The sequence below is a fragment of the Dipodomys ordii genome, unplaced genomic scaffold, assembly GCF_000151885.1.
Source record: "Dipodomys ordii isolate 6190 unplaced genomic scaffold, Dord_2.0 Scaffold88, whole genome shotgun sequence".
Lineage (NCBI taxonomy): Eukaryota > Metazoa > Chordata > Mammalia > Rodentia > Heteromyidae > Dipodomys > Dipodomys ordii.
The window spans coordinates 1,017,557-1,041,665 of record NW_012267304.1 but is presented as its reverse complement, the minus strand read 5'-3'; the positions used below and the strand labels follow the sequence as shown (position 1 = coordinate 1,041,665).

The 24,109-nt window shown below is 38.1% G+C and overlaps 2 protein-coding genes across 2 annotated transcripts in view; one reads left to right on the top strand and one right to left on the bottom strand.

Annotated features, from left to right (window-relative positions):
• Il1rapl2 (interleukin 1 receptor accessory protein-like 2) overlaps positions 1-24,109 on the bottom strand; it is a 1,034,228-nt gene that overhangs the window by 473,705 nt on the left and 536,414 nt on the right. Inside the window, exon 3 of the mRNA XM_013025880.1 lies at positions 3,808-3,994. Coding sequence (XP_012881334.1) covers positions 3,808-3,994 — 187 coding nt within the window. The remainder of the gene's footprint in view (positions 1-3,807; positions 3,995-24,109) is intronic.
• On the top strand, positions 15,652-16,929 carry Tex13a (testis expressed 13A). The gene is made up of 2 exons (XM_013025830.1): positions 15,652-16,110; positions 16,228-16,929. Exons 1-2 carry the CDS (start codon positions 15,652-15,654, stop codon positions 16,927-16,929), a joined length of 1,161 nt encoding a protein of 386 aa, XP_012881284.1.

The window sequence follows — 24,109 nt, the reverse complement described above, 5'->3', positions numbered from 1 at the left end:
AAAGAAAGAAAGAAGGAAGGAAGGAAGGAAGGAAGGAAGGAAGGAAGGAAGGAAGGAAGGAAGGAAATAAGGGAGGGAGGGAGGGAGGGAGGGAGGGAGGGAGGGAGGAAAGGAGGAAGGGAGGGAAAAGAAAAGAGAACCCAGAATTACACTAATTAATGTATAGCCAATTGATGTTCAACAAAGGTGCTAATGACATGTACTCAAGAAAGAACAATGTTTTCAGAGAATTTTTCTGGGAAATTGGATATCCATGTGGAAGAATTAAGCTAAACTCCATCTCTCCAGTTATATACATCAATTCAAATAGGTTGAACACTTAAAGTTAAGAGGATAAACTCTGAAAGTTGTACAAAAAAAGATTGGGATTATTTTGGAACATTGAAATAGGCAGATTTTGGATAAAGCCACAAAACCATAGGAAGCATAGACAGGTAGAATAATATACACTTCTACCAAGCAAACAAGATTTCAAACTAGGCATATGAAAAATGGTTTTCAGCCTGTATATAAAGAAACTCATCAATATCAAAAAAACAAATAATCTGAATAAAAGGGGAATAGATCTAAGCAGACATTTTCAAAATGACATACAAATGGCAATGATGTATTTGGAAAAATTCAGCATTACTAATAATCAGGAAATATAAATGGAAACTGAAATATGACTTCCCTTCAATAAAAATAGCCATTGTCAAAATACCATAGATAAATGCTGGTAAGAATGTGGAGTATACGAATCCCTTATATACTGTTGGTGAGGATGTCAATTAGTACAGATATTAGAGAAACAGTTGTCAAGTTTCTGAAAAAGTTAAAAATAAAGCAATAATCCAACAGTCACACTACTGACTATAAGAAATTAATATGTTGAAAACAGTCCTCATTTCATGGAACACTGTTCACAATAGCTAAGAAATATAAAACAATGAAGTATGCATCAGCTGATGAAATAATAAAGAATATGTGGTATGTAAACAGAGTGGGAATACTATTCTACTTTAGAAAATGAAATCTTGTCATTTGTGACTACTTGGAAAGATCTAAAGAATATGATGTTAAATGAAATAAGCCAGGCACAGAAAGATAATTACTATATGATCCAATTCATTTGTGGAAATCACATAAAACTTGAGAGCAGACATAGTTATCAGAGTCTGGAAGTGGGGGGAGGGACCTGGAGGGAAATAAGTATTAACTTCCAGTTTGATGTCAACAAGAAGTTCTGATGAGCTATTATTACAAAGTAGAGCAACTATAATTAACTCTTCATTATATATTTCAAGTAACAAGAAAAGAAGCCTTTGACTTCTCTTACTATAAATGCCAAATATTTGAGGAGACAAGTGCATTTAAATTGATTTTTAAATGTCAGTATGTATACATGTATCAAAACACTACATGTTACCTCCCATACTATGCACAAATTTATGTTTCCATGTATCAGATAAAGGCAAATTGAATTATAAATATAAATAAAATTTAATATTTCAGCAGAGCTGCAGAAACGTTTTGTTTTACACTTATTGGTTCATTTGTACACAGAGTAAATTGCTTTGGTAGGCAATGCTGGTAGGCATGCTTAGAGATATAAAGAAAAGGGATAAAGCAGAATTTAGCAGACAGAAAATGTGAGAGAGCAAAATGAATTACTATACAAGGAGTGTGATAACCTGAGGTTTGCCTTTACCTTCTAACTTATGGGAAGGTCAACATCCTTTCCTCACCTATAAAATTGAAATAAATCCTTCCTACTATCACATTTCAAAGGCTCTTCTGCACTACTCTTACATCTTATAGAATCATCCATGACCAAAAAGGATTCATTGCAGAAAAGGGTAGTAATTAAGAAAATGGACTCTGAACTGAGCACAGTGACAACAACTGCAATCTTAGCTCTCCTGGTAGAGGACCTGCTTATTAGTGTACTAATAAGCCCTAAATTTAAACTCTAGTAACACCAAAAGATACTCTGGAATCATATTGCACTGAACATTATTTAGGCTTGTTACTATGTAATTTAACACAAATTATAATTTTCTATGCCCCCATTTGTCTTCTATTAAATAACCATAAGTGCACACATCATATAAAATTGCACTGCAATTTAAATGAGATAATATAGAGACCATAGAGTAAAACCATATGGTCCAAATAAATAAATAAATAAATCTGCAAAAAATATACAGACCAATCTTAGTATGGTGAATGGCGTTTGACAAGTACTGAGCATAATAGGAAGGAGGCTCGTGATGGCATGATGAGACCTATTAAATTACCTACAGTATATGTTTACATATAGTAAACATCATTTTTCCTTTCTGTCATAAGATTATATCTGTTCAGAAAAAAATGGGAAGATGGCATCGTTCTGAACTTACATTTGGTATTTATTGTACATTTCCCCAGGGGTGAGCAAGCTTTCCAAATGTGATCTCACCTTCCAGTTGTGGAAAGTATGACTTAATGCTTTCCTGGGGGGGGGGGGTGAGGGTCTTTAGAATTCTAGACAATCAACTCCATCCCTTACATATATTTGAGCACAACACTGTACAGGGCACCTATACAAAAGACTTGGACACCTGTGTCTCTGCTATATAGATCTGCATAATGTGTCAACTTCTGTGGCTCAGTCCTGCTATAGAATCATGGGGCTCCAGGATAGCAGCCACAAAAGCATAACTGGACAGTTCTATACTTACTCTCTGCTTCCCCTAAAGAGCCATTATCTGATTTTGTCTGCTCTAGTCTAGGTCCAGGAAAACTGAAAAGATGTTGTTTTGCTTTGTTTTGCTTTGGTGGTGTGGCTTGAACTCAGGGCTTGGGCGCTGTCCCTGTCAAGGCTAGCAGTCTACCACTTTGAGCCTCAGGTGCACTTCCAGTTTTCTGGTGGTTCATTCGAGATAGAGTTTTAGGGGGGCTTTTCCGCCCCGGCTGGCTTCAAATCCTGATCCTCATATCTCAGCCTCCTGAGCTGCTGAAACTACAGGCATGAGCCACTAGCGCCCTAGCTGAAACTGAAAAGTTTCAACTCTGCCTATTGCAGAGGCTCTTTAGTTTTGGTTCAGTTTCAAGTCATAAGGAAAAGATTGGCAAGAAATGGAAGGCAGCAGTTAAGCAGAGTTAGGGTATTTCTCCAGTCCACTCCCTCATATGTACCCTAAGGTTATAGTTCTTGAAAGGCCCTATCCAGTCTTGCCAGGCTCCAGTACCATTGCTCCTTCCTCTTGTCATAACAGCCCTTAGTATAACAACAGTTTTCTCCTTTGTTGGTTCCCTCAGCCATGTACACCTCTCTGTAAGTAAACCCTTCATTCAGTGATCTTCCACTAAATCACTGAATGTGGTTTATATTTCCAGCGAAATATTACCTTGTTCACACATATTGTGCCAACCTAATCTCTCTCCTCTGCCTTCTCTGAAGTGTAGCTGGTGGTAACAGACTTTATTCTTAGTGCTACTAGTAGTAATGACAGGCTTCTGCTTCTAACAGTAAATAATGTTTCCACATGTCTAAAATTATTTATGTGTTATTTAAATCTTTGTCCTTCATCTCATTTGTTGGGGTGGAAGGAGACTTAATTTTAGCAACTGGAGAGTGATGAAATTGCTTGGACATCTACTGAAAGAAATACATGAAAATCAATGGTAAATCCAGATCATATTTCTAAATGGTTTCATTTGCATCTGTTGATTCTCAGTGAAATACTTAAAACCAAAAACCAGTTAGGGAAATCATTCCCTTTCTCTATCCCAAAACCTGCTATTGACTGATGCAAAAATTCATTGGACACAATCTTGAGTTACCTTGTACCACACAACATCGGGTTCCTGATCAGACTTTTTGAAGTCATCCATGTCTGGGCAGGAGATCTCCTTTCTTTTAGTGACTTCGGATTTTTCTAAATAGCGGATCCTGCTATTGTAGCACAGGCCTGATTCATTTTCTGCAACAGTCAAGGACATTGACACCTTCATGCAATAAGTTGAGTTTCTGTGGGAATAGAGAAATAAGAAAATGGCTTTATTGGGTGTTTACAACTTAGTGTTCTATATATTTCAGGATTATTGACTTTTCTATATAGTACTTTGTCTAAAAATCAGAAACAACCTATAAACAACACATAACAATTTTCTACTTCAACCAACAAAATGATATTAAACACAATAGTAATATGGGCAGCAATGGCTGTGAGGTAGCTTCAGAGCTAAACAGAAGAGATGTACTCATCTAATAGACTGTAACACAGACTTCTTTCCCAGTAACAAATATTGCTATATTGAAAATTTGAAAGAAAAATCTGTGAAAAAAATCTTATAACTGGGACTGTAGTCATCTCTGCTATCCATAGTTCTTTAACAATTATTCCAGAAGTTGTGGATTTTATAAATGATTTTGAAGCCTAGATTTCCTTTCATAAGATACATGCAGAAAACGAGATTAATAGAGATTATACTTGTTAGTTTATATAGGTTTGTTTTTTTTAGTGATATTGCCTGTACAAAAGGGGTTCACCTTAGTATTCCATAAGTTTGTAAGATGCTTACTAATTTTTATTTATGTGTCTTTGTCATTAGAGTGTTTACTTGTACATTTATAGGCACATTCTATTTACCATAAATGAGGGAAACAATGTAGCCTATGTTTCTTTAGTTCTGGCTAACTTCGCCTAATATACTATTTTCCAAGTTTTTCCATTACTTTACAAATGATACAATGCCATTCTTTCTGATGGATGAATAGAATTCCATTTTACACACACACACACACACACACACACACACACACACACACACCATTTCTTGATCCATTCATCCACCGAGGGACATCTAGGTGGATTCCATATCTTGGCTATGGTAAACAATGCTGCAGTAAAATGGTTGTGCTGTTGGCTTTAATTTGGACTGGTTTGTGGTCCATTAGATAAATGCCCAAGAGTAGTATTGCTGGGTCATAGAGGAGCTCTATGTGGAGTCTTTTGAGGAACCTCCATACTACTTTCCAGAGTGGCTGAACAACTTTACAGTTCCACCAACAGTGTAAGAGTTCCCTTTTGGCCACATCCCTATCATTATTTGTTATTGTTAATTTTCCTAATAATGGCCTTGATAAATTATATAGGACCCTAATCAATAACATGCAGAGGCCAAAGAAGGCTAAGCATAAGAGTAGTGGACAAAAGTTCAGTATCTATGGGCAGATGATCATATAAAATAAAATTCTACGAAATGAACTTTAAAAAAGGAAATAAGACACTCTTTTGTTGCCATTTTTATGTTTTTGTTCTCTTTTACTTTTGTATTGCTTGTTACTTTGTATTTGGGAGAGTAAGGGAGGGCACATAAAGGGTGGAACAAGGATGAACAAATTCAACAGTGATACTCACCAGACACTATGGAGAAATGAACTGGATATCATACAGATGGTTATGGGAGGGAGAAATTTGGAGAGAGCAATGGAAAGGGAGAATAGTTCAAAAACAATTGTACAGATTGTACCTGATTCATGGAACTGTAATCCCTCTATATATCAACTACAAAAAACATTTAAAAATTAATATAAAAATGTTAAAGAAAAAAGAAAAATCTGGACAAATTAGCAATACATGATATTTCAGTATTGAAAAAATTTTGAAACTACTTTTATAATCTGTGGATTACTTCAAGGGAAGGCAAAAACTGCTACATAGATGACAGTGGCATATAATACATTTAAAATATTTTATAGTAAATTCTGCAATCTTAATCTTAATCAAATATGATCTCATTAAAATGACCAAACATGAAAAAAGATGTTTACTAAGAATTTCAAGCAGGCACTCACTACTAACAAATCCTATTATGGCCAGTCAGAAATAATTTCAGCCATCAAAATAATCTCCATAATGGAATTTTAAGGTTATATATTTTTTTTCGGTCGTGGGGCTTGAACTCTGGGCCTGGGCGCTGTCCTTAAGCTCTTCAGCTCAAGGCGAGCACTCTACCACTTGAGCTACAACGCCACTTCCGGTTTTCTGGTGGTTTATTGGAGATAGGAGTCTCACGGTCTCTCCTTCCCGGGCTAGCTTTGAACCGGGATCCTCAGATCTCAGCTTCCTGAGTAGCTAGGATTGCAGGCGTGAGCCACCAGTGCCCGGTTTAAGATTATATTTTATCATCAGATCATTTTTAAACTGGGTTTTAATTGGGAAACTTATTATTTGAAATCATTTATAGAACAAAAATTCTTCCTTCTTATATCTTAGTTACAGGTACCATGTATCTGCCTTCTCAGTAACACGAGTTCAATCTTTAAAAGTTTTAATTAGTTTGATTAACCACAAATAAAGCATTCTGCCTTACTTTATGAATACTCTATGACTTTACTTGTACCAGAAGATGTCAACCACATGAAAGAAAATTAATATATACAGGGAAAAGATAATACTGAGAAGGTCAACCATAAATTTTGCTGAGACTATATCTGTATTAATATTAAAAGATACCTGCTGCCAAAAACAGAAAGTGCCAAGAATAGCGATACAAAATCAAGTACACCTACCATGAAGTGATAATAATCTTAAAACAGATGAAAGTAGCATGGCAACCATTAATTTTAAGATGGCCCCATGTGATTGGTGCTATACATAATATTGAATACTCATTGAAATTTCCTGACATTACACAAAATACAAGTGCCAATAGCTGTGTGCATTAATTTTACAAGCTAAAATAATCAAAATGACTCCTATTAAGTTTCCAGTAAAGTTAATTATTAAAAAGCACCCCTGACTCTGTCTAGCTTGTGTCCTCTAAAAAAATGGTATTAAAACATTCCAATTTTGATGTCAGAAGCAACTCCATTAGACTATGTAGATCATAAGAGATTGCTTTCTTCTCTTTCTACAATGGGACAAAATGGCATAAGCTATGCCCAATGGGGATCAAACAGAAGAAAATGTTGACCCTAGTGATATGCTGGACAACTTCTTTAAATGCCATGAAACTAAAAGCTCTATAAAAAAAATAATATCTGGGGCGACCAGGTGTATATAATCCCAAGTACTCAGAAGGTACAGAGAGAATCAGGAGGATCATATTTTGTAACCTTCTTGGTCAAAATGTTAGCAACATCCCCAAGTAAACAATAAGCTAGGTATAGGGACACATTTTTGTTACCCAAGCTACATAGGTGGTATGAATAGGAGAATTGTTAATCTAGGTCAGCGCAAAGAAGAATATGAGACTTTATCTAAAATATAACTAAGGCAAAAAGTGCTGGTCACATGGCTCAAGTGGTAGAGCATGTCTAGGTGGCATAAGTCCTAGAGTTCAAACCCTATTACCTACCATTTTAAGTCTCAGGAAAGAAGAGAACATTTTTAATTTAATTTAATTTAATTGTAAAGGTGATGTATAGAGAAGTTACAGTTATGTAAGTGAGTAAGGAGTATATTTCTTTTTGAACAGTGTTACCCCCTCCCTTGTTTTTACCCTCCAAGAATTTATTTCTTAATTATGGTTACAACTCTTCCATGCTCAATGTCTCCAAGTTGACCTTATTCCCTACAAGGCTATATACATGATTTGGCTTATCATAACATCTTTCTCCACTCAAAGCACAACCACAATGGTATTTTCTTTGTTCTTCAAACTAAGTCTATTCAGACTATAGGTCTTACTCTTACTAGTCTCCCTTATCTTCTTATTTACTAAGTGTAAAAGAAGTAAAATTGTTTATTGCTTTTGTTCATCAGTCTGTCCCTGGGATCTAAATGAATAGATGGTGAGTGACTGATTCATTGAGGGGCATTAAAAAGTATATGTTCAAAAGGCATGTATCTGCTTTTCATGGCATCAGTTTCATATGGTGCAACCCTGCCTTTTCTTCATAGCCAGGAGCCAGTGGCTCAAGCTTGCAATCCTAGCTATTCAGGATGCTGTGATCTGAGGATTGTTATTCAAAGCCAAGCCAGGAAGGAAAGTATGTTGTTAATAAGTAATAATCATAATTTATATGTGATATAAAGACCGTGAACAATCACTGACGTATTTAAAAACAATTTAAAAACAATGCGCGACAGCAAATAAGATGAGATAACTGCTGTGCCAGGACTCCTAGTTAACAGGAAAGGGTCTGAGATCATTTGGACAAGAGGTCTACTTCTAGAGAGCCATGCAAGTCTGAAAGAACCCAAAAATACACAAACAATGCAGGAAAGAACTTCGAGGGAGTATAAAATACTAGGCAATTGTCAGATCTTTGGAGGTCAAATGGTAGTAAAGTTCCACTAAACTTCTGGGCACCTCTTACACCAACACTTTCTATGGTTAATCCCAGAACTCCAGACAAATTTTCAGAAATGAAAGACATACTCTATACTTTTCCCCAGCCCCTCCAAAAGACGAATGACATAGGCTATGCTAGCAGCCCGCATACTTCACACAGGATGAAAATAAGGGAAGGAAACACCCTGAGGGTAGCTAATGACTTGCAGAAGGAAATGCTTCAGTCCTCCCTAACCAATCTTAGCCCAGAACCCTGTATGTATGTACTGTTGCTCTGCTCCCTTGTATGTAGATAGAGGCTGACAAGCCCTAATATGAAGTTGTTCATGATAACCAACGTCTTTGGAACTCAAAGATGAAACCTAGTTTGAGTACTGCTGTCACTATGGCTGACCTAGCAAAGGTATGATCAAGGCTGCTTGACATCTGGAGACTCAGGTTGATTTTTATTAGTCCTGTAATCCAGCTCTGGCACCAGTCCTGCTAACAATCTTGCATTATTTAGATTTTATTTTGAAAAATGCTCCAGGCTAGTTCTATTTAAAATGCTTCTTGCAACGAAGGCCAAAAAATGTTACCTTTCTTTCATTAGGTACAATTAGAGCTATCAAGGTTGAAGAGGCAGACTGACTGTGAGAATGAGGATTATATTTTTTGCTTGTCCCTGTTCACATCCTAAGAAGGATGAGGGACACATTCAGACTTAATGTAAACAAATGGCTTCCACAGTGATATTCTAACAACAATTTACAATTATTTATGCTTGCAATCTTTCCAAACAGAATTGTTCCTAGTATCCCCAAGCGATATGTTCCAAGATCCCCACTTCATCCGATAATATAAAAAAATCTTCAGATGTTTAACTCTTCTATATAAAATAGCATTGCATTTGCATATAGTCTATGTACACCCTATCATATCCTTGAAGTTATCACTATATGAGTTGTAATCCTTAATACAATGTAAATGTTATATAAATAGCTATGCGGTATTATCTAGGGAATAGTGACAAGAAAAAGGTTGCATCTTTGGTTAGTGCGCATGCAAGTATTTTATTTCCAAGTACTTATAACCCACATTTAGTTGAATCCATGGATATAGAACCCATAAATACAGAAAGATAATTGTATTTCTGTATCTTATCAAATGTAATTTTATTAATACTCTGGAAAATGGACAGGGTATAATCTAGCTGGATTAGAATATAAACAGAGAGGACAAATAGTTAAGCTGGTATTGCTGGTCAGTGGTTTAAAACCAAAGTCTCTTGGCTGTTAGTCTCTGGCAGCAGATGATGCTAACCGTGCTTATCAGCAAAAATAACTTATAATTATGCATGCCAACTTGGGCAAGCTGATAGAAAAGCAGATGTTTAAAGGTACCATTCAAATAATTATGTTGTTAATGTGCATAACAAAATAAATTGCAAATGTATGAATAAGCCAAAGTTAACTGTTAGCTACTTTAGGTTGCAATTTAATCACTTTAGTGTACTTTGGGTAGGGATGAGACTCAGGATTTAAAACATACATGAAAAATCCAAATGTCATTTCTAATTCCTGATTATAAAATATGCTTATGCTATAAATCTAATGTTTTATTTGAGAGTTTGGTTTTATATTGTTATTTTACTAATCAAATGAAAATAACCTAAAATAAATATGGCGGGTTTTTTTCATATCTAAAAAGCAGAAGCTCCATTTAAAATGTTTCAGGATATAGTTGAAATTTTTCTAAATGAATCATTCCATAATCTTATACTCATTACAAAATACTTTCCTTGCAAATCCTAGAATCAGCAAATGATCAGCAACTAAATTAACTTTACTTTTTGTGCATTTTTTGGTTGGTTGTGGGCCTGAACTCTGGGCCTGGGCACTGTCCCTCAGCTCTTCAGCTCAAGGCTAGTGCTCTAACACTTGAGCCACAGCACTGCTTCCGGCTTTTTCTGCTTATGTGGTGCTGAGGAATGGAACCCAGGGCCTCATGCATGCAGGCAAGCACTCTACCACTGAGCCACCTTCCCAGCCCCGTTTTTCCGTTTTTGTGCATTTTTAAAATATGAATTGAATGCTATGCATAACTGTCAATCTACAATTATTAGATGACTAATCCTGATGAAAACATAAAAAGTATCAACTGATGTTGTAGCAATTTGAGGAAAGAGAAACAAATAATAAACAAAAGCATCTCAACTCTTTTCATGGTTTCCTTTTCTCAAAAATCATTAGAATAAGAGTTCTATTAAAAAAATCTCTGCTGGGAACCTGTGGCTCATGCCTGTGATCTTAACTACTCAGGAGACTGAGATCTGAGTATCATGGTTCAGAGCCAATCTGGGCAGAGAAGTCCATGATACTTGTATGTCAAATTAACCACCAGCAAAAGCCAGAGTAGACCTGTGACTCAAATGATATAGAATTACTAGCCTTGAGGAAAAGGCTCAGAAACCAGTCCCAGACCCTGTGTTCAAGCCCCAAGGCAGGAACACACACAATCAAAATCTCTAGCCTTGTTTAAAAGGACTATTTCAAATGTGCATAGAAAACTACCAAATACAATACAATAAAAGGCCAAAAAGACACAGATTTGCCAATTTATTGACAATGTTATTCTATGAAGAAAAAAATCCCTATAGAATCATTCAAATGATATGTATTGGATACTTTCCATGTACTATGCTACTTATGTACACTGAAAAGTAGTTTTTATAACATCCTATGCTATAGTATGTTATGCTGTAATAAAATCTTGGGGGAACAGAAGATCTTTGGAAAATATTTTTAATCTGTAAGTAAATGGCTTTAATTTCAGTTTTGTGGTGTTCTAAAGAGTTCAGAGGGTTTTTTTTATTGTTTTACTAGGTTAGTGCTCTTAAAATAAAAATGTCATATTTTTCAAATGATGCATCTAGTCTAAAAATGTCAACATTATAGGTTTTAAGTCTGTGCATTTTTATTATGCCCAAACATTAGCAAATAATGATTTGGGGGGAGGTCTTAATAGAAAATCCTTAGTTATCTCTTGTTAATGTGAGCATTCAGATTTGGGTCTGATATCACTAATCTCTAGTTCAGAATCTTATTGCTCCCAATATAGAGAAAAAGGTTAACTCATGACTTAAATGGAACCATATTACTTGGGCAGTTGATTGCTTGAGAACATGGCTTCTGTTGTCAGAGGCCTCCTCTGATTTTCTACTCTGATCATGTATTCTTCATTGGCCTATCTACTTCTGTTAGCATTAATCTTTTTTGGCCACTTTTCCAAGGTCTCAGTAGATTTTTTTTCTGGTTATAGGGCTTGAACTCTCAACCTGAGCACTGTCTCTGAGCTTCTTTTGCTCAAGGCTAGCACTCTACCACTTCAGCCACAGTACTACTTTTAGATTTTTCTGAGTAGTTTATTGGAGATAATAGTCTCATGAACTTCCCTGCCCAGGCTTGCTTCAAACCACAATCCTCAGATCTCAACCTCCTGAGTAGCTAGAATTATAGGTGTAAGTCACTAGCACCCAGCTTCAGTAAATTTTTTATTCTATTCATTTTCTTCTCCTTCTAATCTTTGTCTCCAGCAATTTCATTCAAACACTAGATCCCAGCCACAACTAAGCACTGAAAGCAAACAAATGTATGATACACAACTCTAGTTGTGTCCTTTTCCTTAAGTTCTAGCTCGGTACAGTCATCTAAGAGTAAGCATAACTTTTATGAAGTCACATGTGAGCCTGAAACTGAACTGTTCTTCTTTCTCCTACAGTGTCATTTTCCTCCTATAATATCTGTCATGGTTAGAAGCATCAGAAGTCCCACTAACTAGCTTCTCAGGTGCTTTAAAAGCATTCTATCTACTCATTCTTATTACCAGTGTAAAGTTGTTCAACAAGTCATAGTAATTCTGTTTCAAAACTATCCTGCAAGGAATGCAGAAAGGTTGTCAGTGGGTACTAAGATACAGTTAGGTAAGTCCACATGGTTGTGCTGTGACATTGTACAGTAGGGTAATTATAGAGAGCTGTACTGTATTTTACATTTCAGAAAGCATGAAGAATTTTGAAAGTTTTCGTCATAAAGAAATAAAAACTAGGCTAGAGGTTGGCTCGAGGGGAGTACCTGACTTACATGTGTGGGGACCTCAGTGTTTTCAGTACATCAAGAGAATCAATATTTGAGGGAATAGATATGCTTAAATGATCAATACACAGGTGTACATTTAACCAAACATCACATTAATCTATTGATACATATACTTTCATATTTTTAAGAATCAGTTAAATTTAACTGAATTTTTAAAAATATCCATCCTCCTCCAACATCTTGTCTAGGTTTAGCTATAGTTCAAGTTCTTATCATGTACACCCTGTGCAGCGATGGAGCTTCCTTAGCGTTTTCTGTTTTGTGTTTCTCCCTCTCACTTCATGTGTCGATAAAGCATGACGTTTGCTTTTAATTTTCTAGGTGCATTTATTAGCAGAAGTGAAAAAATGGTTGCATATGGAGAGCCAATCACATTTTGAAGTTTGTGTTTAAAATATTTTCAAAGAAATAAGAGACAAAATGAAAGATGTTGTGAAGTTGGACAGTAAGGACCTAAATGATAATTGGGAAAACTTCAAAACTATGAAAGACCATGGGGGCAAGCCCAAGCTCTATCCTCTTTACTCTGTTCATTTCTTGCTCTGCATTCTTTCTGTGGGTCATTTCAAACATAGTTATGAATTCAACTTCCACTACCCCATAATGCTGATACCTCCTAATTTTTAGACTAATATGTTAAAATGCCTATGAATTATCTCCATCAGGACACCCAATGGGAATATCAATATTAATAGGTCTAAAGATGAATTTGCTCCCAAACAACATCTCTGTTATCCATGCAAGTTTATCTGCTCTTCCTACACCATAAACCTGGGAATTATCTTGGACATTTCCTCATCCTCATCCCTGACATCTTCATTGATTCTACCTACCCAACGGCTCTATTATTTTCTCCATACCTTCTAGGGTATAATTTTAATGTCCTGCTTGTTATTTTTTTTCTGACACAAACCATTCCCTTTCAATGTAGTTCATAGACTAGAACATAATATTCAAATAATAAAGAAAGAGTCCCCTCATTTTTCTAGTATACAATAATTTCAATCCCATAATGAGAGTGGTTTTGAAGATTTTGGTCCTTTGAACTCATAAATGATAGGAAAGAAATGAATGGGGAGAGTTAAATTAGAAAGAGTGAAATTTTAATGTCAGTACAAGTAGTATCCCAAGAAGCTAATGAATATTTTAAGTTTTAGAGTCACATGATCATTGGTAAGACCAGGAAGCTCTTCCTGAATACTCCAGAAGGTTATTTAGAAAGCAACATAGATATTCCTTAAATGTGAATGCAAGTCCTAGAAGTTTATAAAGTAGTAACAAAAAGATGTGGTGTTACTAGTCTTGCTTTGAAGATGTCTATATTGTGCAATACAAAAATGTTGGGACTTACCTCTTGAGGACTCTTTTTCAGTTATGGGGCTTGAACTGGGGGCCTGGGCTCTGTCCCTGACCTTCTGTGCTGGAGGCTAGTGCTCTACCACTATAAGCCACAGTGCCACTTCCATTTTGAGGAATTTTTAGGAGATCACTGGCCTAAGTCTGTTTATACCTTGAATTCTACCTAATAAACTACATCCAATATAATATATGAAGAAACCAAAACCTAGAAACTTTATAAACAACTGAATTTCTATCAATCACAATCAGAAGCCCATTCACAGGCAGCCAAATAATCAGAAAATGTCCAAGTAAGTTAAATGCCTCATCATACAATAAGGCAAATACTAACTGTAGCCAATAAGGTAGACTTCTCTACTTTAATGCTTGGTCTATAAATCTCAATGACCCCTGCTTCAGAGCTCTCTGAACTTCTGGTTGTACTGTGAAACTCATTAATCATTCTTTGTTCAAATTAATTGTTTAATTTGCCTTCGGCTTTTGTTTTAACAGCAAAGTAGTTTGGAGAGAGCGGTGAAAAAGAATGGAAATACAGTGGAAGGGGGAAATTTGATCAAAGAACACGGTGAGAATTTATAGAAATACCACAAAAATACCCTCTCACTTGACAAACATGTTAATTCCAAAATAAAAAAAACAGTGAACATAGATGAGTTATATTATGAACATTTTCATTTTGGGTATCTTTAAAGATATATATGAAAAAGGATTACAGAAGATGAATTGGCAAAATATAGACCAAAACATGCTTTGTACATACATTTACTAAAATTCAGTCATATTTATTTTTTCAGGTTTCAGTTACTTTTTTTCAGCTACTTTTGTACGAGTTATTGGGACAGAAATGGCTGTCCACATAGCTCAAATACCTATTGTCTGGCCTTTGTCCTGAAATTCAGGAGATTTGAACAAAAGTTATAGAATTTTTCTAGAGAGAGGGAGGGGGCCCCTGAAAGGATGTCTAAGTGTCTCTGTTCTGTAACATTCTGTCTCTAGGAGAGGATTCATATTGTCATGGAACAAACCATTGTGGTGGGGAGTGGGACTTTTGAGAATAGCTTAAAAGAACTTCATTTTCTCTCTTCTTGGTGTCTATTGGTGAGTCCCATTTCCTCTTACATTCAAGAATTTTCAACTTAAAAGAAAGTTCACTTACTTCCTAGGAGGGGGACAGATGTTCCTCTGGAGCACCACAGGCCTCCCCCTCCAAAGTATGGAAGTTTGGAACAATCCTAGGGTATAAAGCCCCAGATCCGCGGGTACTTCTTCCCTTTCCCCCATATCCCTCAAGAGAGAGCAGGCCCTCTCTCTTGAGGTGGAATAGGCAGCTTTGGCAGGCCTGTACTAACTTTAGTCCCTCACCCTTGAGGTGAGGGCTGGTGGGAGGCGTGGCCTGAAGAAAGGGAATCTCTAGGGTGGGAGGACGCTTTGTGTAGGGTGGGAAGAGGAGAATCTAGGGTGGGAGTAAATTTGTCCGGTAGGAGGAGATATATTTAGGGTTGGAGGAAGCATTTCTAGGGTGGGAAGAGATGTAACTAGGGTGGGAAGAGGCATGTGTAGAGGAGGAAATGAATCTAGATGGGAAAGGGGTATGCCTAGAGGGAGAGGAAGCATGTTTGGAGGGATAGGAGGCTTGTCCATGATGGGAAAAGATGTATCTGGAGAGGGAAGAGGAATGTCTATGGTGGGAAGAGGAAGAGGCATAGGTAGATCGGGAGAAGGTGTGTCTAGGGTGGGACAAGCCTGGGGAATGTGGTCAAGAGGAATGAGGAAGGCAAGAACAGGGCCAAACATATGGAAGGAGATTGAAGCCAAGGGGACAGGGGATAACTGTTCAATCCGGGTTCTCTCAGGGCCAGAGCCAAAGCCACTAACTTCCTCCAACGTCATGGCCATGATACCCGATGACCCCACTAATGGGTTTCACCATGACAACGTCTTGGCTTTTATCAACGAGCAGATGGCAAGGCACCCTAAAGGGCCCGAGTTCTATCTTGAAAACCTATCTTTGTCTTGGGAAGAGATAGAGGACAAATTCAGGGCCATCTTAGAGGATCGCACAGTGCCCAGAGAGGTCCAGGAAGCCTGTGCCTGGAGCAGCCTGGCCTTGGGCGTGCGTTTCGCTCGCAGGCAGAGTTATTTACAGGAGCACCGGGTGCAGTGGCTTCATGAGTTTGCTAGACTGCACAAGTCGGCAGCCAACGCCTTGGCCTCAGACCTGAAGCAGCTCTCAGAGCAACAGGAGACAGAGCGCAGGGAGGCCGCATTCCAGCTGCGGGTGATCCGGACCAAACTGGCAGATGTGCAGAAAGAACGTGACATGCTCAAGCGCAAGCTCCTCCAAGCAGTAAGATCACACACACACACACCCCATTTTCCTGTTCCTGTCCCACTCAAATCCCGTTCCCCTTTCTCATCCCTAAGGCACATGCAGAACTTCTAGACATACCTACTTTCCCCCCAGGAACTGAAGGCACTCCCAATAGCAGAGGGACCCAGCCTACCCACTAATGTGATCATGGCTACTGCCAGTGCCGCTACCACTGCTGGAGGGGCAGGAACTGAGATGCAAGGAGTAAGTGATAAGGAAGATGTGGCAGATATGGAAATTTCTACCACAGATGTCGGAGGAAGTAAAGAGGAGATGGATTCAGCAACATCCGAGGTCCCTCAGGCGGGAGAAGGAACCCTCATGAAGCTTCTGGGGGCTATGGAGTGGAAAAATTACCCTTTTGGTGGACAAAGGGAGGGGAATATAAGAGCTCCTGAGAAGGCTAACTTTTCTCACTCAGGAACCCCGAATACAAGGCGCACAGCTTCCCCTGAGCCCCTTACTGTACAACTCCCTGCATCATTCACATACTCCTATGAAAGCCCCTTCCAAGTCTCCCCATCAACACCACCAATCATGGGCATTGCACCTTTAACTCCAGTGCCTTCTTACTTCATGACTCCTGATATTAGTCTAATTTCTGATATGGGAATCACTGGAGCAGACTTTGATGAACTTCAGGACAGGAAGGACTCAGATACCCAGCAAGAGAGAAAACTTCCTATCTTTCGACGTCCTGGGGACTGGGATTGTCCATGGTGTAAAGCAGTGAATTTTTCACGGAGAGAAAATTGCTTCCGCTGTGGGAGGGGAATCTGGCTGCAAAGCCCTTAGTGTATGCAACATATACCTGAAATAGAGTACATGCATACAGCAATTAGAGATTGAGCTGCTTTTGTGTGAGGAGATTGGAGACCTGGGTGCAGCTGGGGGAGGGTGGGAGGAGAATGGGGTCAAGGGAGTGGAAGGGAGAGCTCCATGGGGAGGATGTAAACGGGTGGAGACATGTTTTAAAGACTCCGTGTTCTAGATTATTAGCATTCAACAATGCGTGACTACTACAGCTTCTGTGGAGCAGTACTAGTGTACATCTCCCCACACTGCTGTCACGTGAACACTAATGGCTGGTATACAAAATCCCACCATCCTACACATGGGCCTTAGGTGATCTGTACAGGAGCAATTACTGCACCCATTCTGAGCCAGACTTATCCACAGGGTTGAGAATCTGAAGGGCAAAGCAGGGGAGCACTTGAACTTCGTACCACAGTCAGCCAAAAACATTGGCCACAGAGGCCTGGCTCTGGCTGTGGGGAAGCAAAATTGGGTATCTTACAAAAGATGTCTTTTAGAGGGTACCAGTATGCAGTCTTAGAGTGCAGACAAATATAGAGAAGTAAGAAGTCACTGCAGTGACTCCGGAGAGCTGGAGGATGGTGGAGGATGGTGGAGGATGATGGTGACACAGATATTTTCACTTATTGCAAGTCTGTTATGTTCAAGGCAACCAGATTGGCACCAGAAGAATAATTTTAAACAACAGACAGTCAATATGTTGGAAATGACTGGAAGTTGCATCAATTAGGCAAGCCATGGGGACTTCTACATCCCAAGAATCCCCAAGAATGAACTGGTGGCTGGCTCATTTTTTGAAGGTGGAGAGTATCATAAGAACCAAAACAGGTCTGGGGCAACCCCAGGCTTATGTTTAACCCATGTGAACATGGCTGACCATCTCTAAGCAAATGCTGCCAGAGGCTGTGAACAGAGGATGACAGCACCTGAATGTGGATAAACAACCATAAGGATTTGGGGGAGGGTGAGAACCCCAGCCTGCATTTTCCAGCCATGTCATTGGGCCTGTATGTCCCCCTGTAGGACAGGATTTCTGAACCTCAGTACACTTGACCTGAGGTGTTGGAGATTTCTTTGCTGCAGGGGGTTGGGGGCTGTCTGAGCACTCCAGGATGTTCAGTACAATGTCAACAGATGCCAGTGCTGCTCACTCCCCACTCCCTCAGTTAGTGACACCCAAAAATGTCTCCAGATATTTCCACATGCCCACTTGAGGACCAGATCATCCCCCCATACTAGGAGCCACGAAGGAAATAAGGGACTTAAATTTGAAATAGTCAAGAATCAAAAGAGAAGGTCAGCTGGCACTGGTGGAGGCTGAGATCTGAGGTTTGAGATTCAAAGCCAGTTGGGGGAGGCAGGAAAGTCCATGAGATTTTTTTTTCTTTGTCAGTCAGGGGGCTTGAACTCAGGGCCTGAGTGCTATCCCTGAGCTTTTTTGCACAAGGGTAGCACTTTACCACTTTGAGCCACAGCTCCACTTTTGGTTTTCTGGTGGTTAATTGGAGGTAAGAGTCTCATGGACTTTCCTGCCTAGGCTGGCATCAAACCATGATTCTCAGATCTCAGCTTCCTAAGTAGCTAGGATTACAGGTCTAAGCCACCACTGATGTCCAGTTAAAGTGTGTGTGTGTGTGTGTGTGTGTGTGTGTGTGTGTGTGTGTGCGCGCGCGCTAGTAGTCCCGGGACTTCAACTCAGGTCTGAGGCACTGTCCCTGAGCATTTTTGCTCAAGATTAGTGCTCTACCTTGAGGAACAGCTCTACAGTGTGAGACTCTTATCTCTAAACTACTCAGAAAATAAAAAGCCAGAAATGGAGTTCAGTGGTCAAGTACCAGCCTTGAGCAAAATACAACTCAGGGACAGTGCCCAGGTCTTGAGTTCAAGTCCTAGGACTGTCACAAAAAAGAGAAAAGGTCACAAAGGCTGAGGTGTCCAGTGAGTGAGTCTGGCATTTACTTAGGCTCTTCAAGCAAATTCAGAGCAATGACAGGGTAGAAGCCAAAGACTGAGGAGTGAGGAGAGAGGAGAAATGAGGAAGTGGGGCCCCCAGGGGGCGCACTTCTTCTAGGGCCTGGCTGTGAAGAGTAGGAAGGAAGGAGTTGCATGGTTGACAGAGGGAACACTGAACATCAGAGAAACCTGAGCTGGAGGAGACAGTAGAAGGGTGGAAGACATAAGAAATACATGAAAATTAGCATCTTGCAAACTATATTAGAGTTGTGGTTGCTCTATCACTATAGCATATGAAATGGTCATTTGTCATATGACAAGTTCACTTGGATTTTAAGACAAAATACCTTTAAAATAAAATTATATATATATATATATATTTACATATACACACAATTATATATATATACACGCATACACACACACACATACACACAAGTATATTTGTAGATTTGTGTTTCCATACAGGAAATATCTGGGAAAATGTTTGCCAAATTGAGGATTAATTTGGGAAAGTAGATTTAGAGTCTGGATGAGAGGCAATAAAGTACCAGAGTAGAGGGTGGTGTGACAGAGAATACAGTCCAGGTGACAGAGGCCTCTATTGCTTTATATACTTGTGTTTTATAAAAGAAAATGAATGAAATCTTCACAAAAAATTAGAGAACAAAATACGAATTTATTTGCTGGGCTGAATTTTGAAAAGGCTTTGTTCCCCCGGGAAACAGATAAGTAGGGACAATACGATTGTAAGTAGAATGTGGGAAAGCAAGGGAGGGGGAAATCCTACCTGCACTTGGATGCTAGTCAAGGCATCTAAAAGTGAGCCACACTAGAAGATTGAATGTGGATTTCTAAGGTATGATACACTTTGAAATAACTGTGGAAATGTGTTTGAGAAATAAGTAACTGAAAGAAAAGATCAGGAAACTGAACAGAGGACCCCATTCAAATAGGGACCAACTGAAACAAACCGTTTTAGTTTGGGATAGAAGTAGGAGTCCAGAAAGGGACATTGGAAAGGAAGGTTGGTTGTACCAGGAAGGACAGTATGTGTGTGTATGTGTATGAAATATATCTATCTATCTATCTATCTATCTATCTATCTATCTATCTATCTATCTATCTATCTATCTATATATATCATACACACTTCACCTATTTTTGGTGGTGTTGGTGGTAGGACACAGGTGCTTACATACTTAATAGGAAGTGCTCTACCAATTGAGTCATTCCCTGCCCTTTTCATGTTAATCATCTCTGAGTTAGTGTCTTGCTTTATGCCTTGGCCAGCCTGGACATCAATACTCCTATATCTGCCTTTCAAGGATTTAGAATTTCAAGCTTCAGCCACTGTAACCACCTAGCTTCCTTCTTTCTCTCTTTTCTTTTTTTCCTTCTTTTCTTGCTTCCTTCCTTCCTTCCTTTCTTTCTTTTTTTCTTTTTTCTCTTTCTTTCTTCCTTTCTTCCTTTCTCTTTCATTACCTCTTTCTTTCCTTTTTTTGTAGTGGTAGTAGGGCTTGAACTCAGGGCCTGAGCATTGTCTGTAAATCTTTTCACTCAAGACTGATACTCTACCACTTGAGCCAAAGCTCCACTTCTAACATCTCTGTCTTTCTTAAAGCATATATTACCTCCTATCATGTGTGATAAAATAAAAAATGTCACTATTTGAGGCTTTCCCCATCTTCTTGTCCTACACACATATCCTCTTTTTTTGCTCTTTGGAGTCTCTCTAAATATGAGAATCATGGTACAGCAAGCAAATCATTTCAGGGTAATTATTATAAAAATAAGAGTAATAGACAAAAATTGCTGATGTATTGCGAGGAACAATATTAGTTTAGCCAAATTAAATCAGTAAGTGGGAATAAGAGCTACATACAAGACTAAAGAATCACGTGATAGAGGATGAGAAAGCAAAAAAGAGGGAAAATGTGCAAGAGAAATTTTACAGGCAGAGTTTTTAGATGGGAACGAGTGTGAGGGATGACAGGAGATATTTCTGGGCAGATACAGCATGTGTCATAATGGGAATGAAAACTGTGTAAAAATCATTTTTAAGTGTTCTATGAGGTGAGCTAAAATGGTTTTCCCATTCCCCACAATGGGAAGTAATAAATACTCAATAATTATAGATTAATGATAATTTTAGAAATGTTTCCTTTTGAATTATGTGCATTTCTATGCTGAACTACATTAGATCTTGTCCTTTTACTTATGTTTCTTTGATTATAATTGTAAATATGTCCTAATTCCTCTTTTGATCTGTTAGAAATCAAGAGCCTAGTCATTCACTTTTGCTTTTTATAGTAGCTTTACATAGAAAGTTCTCAATAATTATTTGTTTAAAGTGATATCTGAGAGCTGAATATTTGTGAACCAGAGTAAAAGTACTAAAAGAAATATCTACTTAAGGATATACCTCCTACAGAGTTCCTACTTCTCTCTTCTTTGACGGAAAGATACTTCTAAGCACTTCAATAGAGCAATCAGTTACAAAGTTTTTTTTAATATATATTTTAATATATATTTTATTGTAGAGATACTATACAGGGTGGTTACAGTTACATGAGCAAGGTAATGAGTCCATTTCCTATCAAGTGGTCTGGTCCTATCTCTGAAATTCCTATTTTAACTTGATCCTCACTTTTCATTAACTTAGAATATCCATTTCACTGTCTTTTGCTGTTCATCTTTAATCAGTAGAATTCTGTCATTATCATTATACAGTACACTGAAGAGACTGAGAAAAGAACGATAGACCATTATACAGGCATGAATTAACATAACTAATCACGCCTCATTTCTTGTAAATTCATACTTCTATATAGAACAGGAAGGGTAGCTAATGAATGAGAAGACAGTAGAACAAATTGGTTATGGTTAGGACTATGGCATCTGATGGACTCCAACATTTAATTAGCCATGTGTCTTAGACAGATTCTTTGGCTTCTACGAATACCAGTTTTTATCCTCAATAATATGAACTATCTCATGTGGTTATTATGAAGATGAACATAATATCTCTCAAAAAGGCTTAAAAGTCACAGCAGTTAAGATGGTATTGGTAACAAAAGGATAAAAGGAAAATATGGTGTGGAAAACTCACTCTATATGAACATTGGGACCAGATGCTTGTCAACAGTGAGACAGGCACTCACTCCTCTCTTTTCAAGTCTTCACTCTTAGTTAATATGAGTCACTTTGTGCCTTAAGTCAAAAGCAAAGGAGGAGTCATCTCTTGTTTAACTATTTCCCTCATATAATGCATCAATATGTCTGTTGGCTCATCCTCCAATACATATGTAAAGTCCATTATCTTCATATTTCCATAGCTGTCACCTCAGTTGCAATCACCATCATACATCGTAACTATTACATCTGTTTCTTAATTTGGCCTCTATGCTTGTCTCCCTACAATCCATTCTTAACAAGGCAACCAAAGTGATCTTTTAAAAATGGAAATTTATTCATGTTTCTCTTGTTTAGGAAAAATAAAAACATTCACCACTTGCCTCAGATTACTAATAAAAATAAGCTTATTCAGAAGTCAGAGGTCTGAACTCTGCCTGCCTGTCTAGCTCATTTATTACTGTTTCTACTGGGTTCACAAGGCTGCATCAAGATGGACCTTCTTTGGTTTTCTTGAATATAGCAAACCTGCTTCCATTTCATAACCTTTCTATTTTCTATTGCTCTTGACTGGAACATTCTACATACAACCTCCAACTTGCTTCTGCAACATGGCATCCCTTTGTTACACTCACCCTTAGTGATACTGAGTGCAGTTTTATAGATGATTTGCTTACAAGTGTATTTGTGCCTCCTTCAATCTAGAATATAAGCTCTGAGAGAGTTGGCACTTTAATTCATGCTTACATGCATGTACATAATTAAATGAGTCTTCATTTTCCATGTGAGGATAGCAAGGCACACAGCCATAAGATTCTATCATTCCCTAGGTCAATGCTGGAGTCAAAACGAATAGTTTATAGTTTGCAAGCTATGAGTCGTTGGTTGATCCTGAGTAGTCATATAAAATATTCTAAGTCACACAACTAGTCAGCAATAAATATGGAATTCAAATTCCAGCTCCAGATAGCATACCCTTAATATGTATGATTCAGTACTAGTAGCAATGTTAAAAACTTTGCAACAATGTTACTTATGCTCTTTCCTCCCTCACTGGAAAGTAAGTAGAAAAGAAGCACCAATCTGTAGCAATAGAATCTGCCTGATAAAATATAAATATTTAAATATACTCTGGCTAACAGTATTAATTTCTGTGCTGAGCAATGTATATTCCTTGGAGATTCTGATACCTACAGAAGGGATTAAGATGAGATACTACCAGGTGCCACATTTGGACTTAATATTGAGTGTTCAAGTGCAGACTGGAAGGCAGTCCAAATTAATATAGGACACTACCACAGTGTCCACCATTCCTTGGTTCCACTTTTATCCACATAAGACTTTCTCCATCTCCATGATTACTCTATCATCACTCTTTAGGCTAATGATAGGATCAGAATCAGTTTGCAAACAGTCCACTGGTGAATCAGTATATTTAAAAATTTGGAAACCTGAAACATTCAGATTTCATGATCTTTTTCACAGTCAGAAGGTATGGTGATGTGGGGCTTATATCCCTAGGATCCTCTAAGAGGTCAGGAGGGGAATTTAAGAAATGACTGATACAATGTGGAAACTATTAGCAAGTGATTATCTGGAGCTCAGATAAATCTTCATCACAAAGAAGAGAGCAGCCTGCTATGTCAACTGCACTGATAGGTTACATAATAGGAGGGGTGAAGTTGACCTGGACACTGGATTTAACATTGTAGGGGAAATTGAAGACTGAAAATGGCAGTTTGGGTAAGTGGTAAAGATAAAATTGTTATTATAATAGGTTTTCTGATCCTCAAAGAAACAACTACCCCAACAACAAGTGAGCTAAAGACTTCAAGAGACACTTCTCTGAAGAGGAAATAAGAATGGACAATAAAAACATGAAGAAATGCTCAAATTCTATGGCCATAAGAGAAATGCAAATTAAAACAACATTGAGATTCCACCTCACCCCAGTTAGAATGGCTAGAATCAAGAAATTAATAACAACAGATGCTGGAGGGGATGTGGACAGAAGGGAACCTTACTTCATTGTTGGTGGGAGTGTAAACTTGTTCAACCACTTTGGAAAGTA

What these genes read in the sequence shown, in the direction of transcription:
- Tex13a (XM_013025830.1), top strand. Translation starts at nt 15,652, where the DNA reads ATGGCCATGATACCCGATGACCCCACTAATGGGTTTCACCATGACAAC. An exon ending in AGCGCAAGCTCCTCCAAGCA is followed by an intron (nt 16,111 to 16,227) that starts GTAAGATCACAC and finishes CTTTCCCCCCAG; the next exon opens with GAACTGAAGGCACTCCCAAT.